This window comes from Populus euphratica, unplaced genomic scaffold, assembly GCF_000495115.2.
Source record: "Populus euphratica unplaced genomic scaffold, PopEup_1.0 scaffold18.1, whole genome shotgun sequence".
Taxonomy (NCBI): domain Eukaryota; kingdom Viridiplantae; phylum Streptophyta; class Magnoliopsida; order Malpighiales; family Salicaceae; genus Populus; species Populus euphratica.
The window spans coordinates 715,303-716,566 of NW_011499881.1; the positions used below are offsets into that span (position 1 = coordinate 715,303).

Below are 1,264 nucleotides of genomic sequence, written 5' to 3' on the forward strand. Positions count from 1 at the left end.
AACTTTTTTTTTTTTTTCTTTCTTTCTCAAACCTGCAGTCAGAAACTATATTCATCAACTAATTTTACTGCCAATGGTTCTGAAGTACGGAATAGCTGAAATCTCTTATCTTTCAACATGCACGTAGTCACAGATAATTCAATCTAAATCTAGCCCGGTGAGAAGCACTTAACCACGAAAAAGAGAAGAATGGATGCTTTTAAGGAATAGGACCATACATGTCTCTTCGCGCGTGTTCATCGGTTCATTGCGCAAAGCATTTTCTCTGTACCGAAACCAACTTTGTCCATTGAACGTTTTATCAACAAAAGCACGGTCAATCGTCCTCCAAGCCTCTAAGAAGAGAAGGTTTTCTTCGCTCAGAGCCCCTAAACAACAACAGAAATTAAACAACCAGTCTCCAAACATGATTTAGCACTACCTCCACGTGTTTTTGGCATAGAAATTGAGAACTCACAGGAGGGTGAATTGCTGACGGCGAAAGAAACCATCAACACTGAAACAACCAACCGGGTGAAAAGAGTAGAAGAAACATGTTTTCTCATTTTTTCTGAAGAATTCATAAATTCTTGGAGCCTGCTAATACACTTCCCAAACGTGAGATTGCATCGATCATAGCTACTCGAAAACTGAGGCCAAAGGCTGCGTCTAGAAGCTCCGCCACCATTAATGCAGCCCCTACGCTTTCTGCTGTAGTAGTGATTTAACTGTACGTTCATCAACGGGGATCTCCATAACAGAACCTGCGAAAATCATTGCAATTTAATCGCTTTGATTTTTCTTTTTCGATCAAAAAAAAGTATTTCTGGATGGGTAGATTGTAGTGCAGTGACAAGAGTACCTGGGAGTTAGAGGAGCTGAGAGTGGTTTTTAGGTTGGTGTTAGGAAGAGAGAAACGGGGAAATGGAGAGCGAGCAAGTACAACCTCCATGCTCATGGCATTGGCTTTGGCATGGGCAGCGCACGGCCCCTCGATTTCAGTTGGCTTCCTCCGATTTGTTGTCTTATCCGTTTAGAAACTCGTTTTCGTTTTCTTTAAGTGTTATTGGGCCGAAAGCTTCAAGTTGGGGGCAGGACCAATAACATGAAGCCCATTGTAGTGAGCTACACTGGGCTCGGTCCATTCTTAATTGGAAAATGAGGGAGATGGTCCCATTGATTCTTCATTTATGTGGAAAAGATAAAGTATAGGGAAATTAGTAATTACAAATCATATTTATTTTAATTAATTCCTGAAAATTAAATTTCTTAATCTTATAATATT

General features: G+C 40.3%; 1 protein-coding gene across 1 annotated transcript in view; it reads right to left on the reverse strand.

The window, feature by feature from the left end:
* LOC105129503 (carboxyl-terminal-processing peptidase 2, chloroplastic-like) overlaps nt 1-996 on the reverse strand; it is a 5,735-nt gene extending 4,739 nt beyond the window's left edge. The window contains exons 1-3 of the mRNA XM_011031599.1: nt 842-996; nt 458-743; nt 174-368 (exon numbers count right to left, since the gene is read on the reverse strand). Coding sequence (XP_011029901.1) covers nt 174-368; nt 458-743; nt 842-937 — 577 coding nt within the window. The 5' untranslated portion in view covers nt 938-996. The remainder of the gene's footprint in view (nt 1-173; nt 369-457; nt 744-841) is intronic.
* Between the last annotated feature and the right edge of the window lie 268 nt (nt 997-1,264).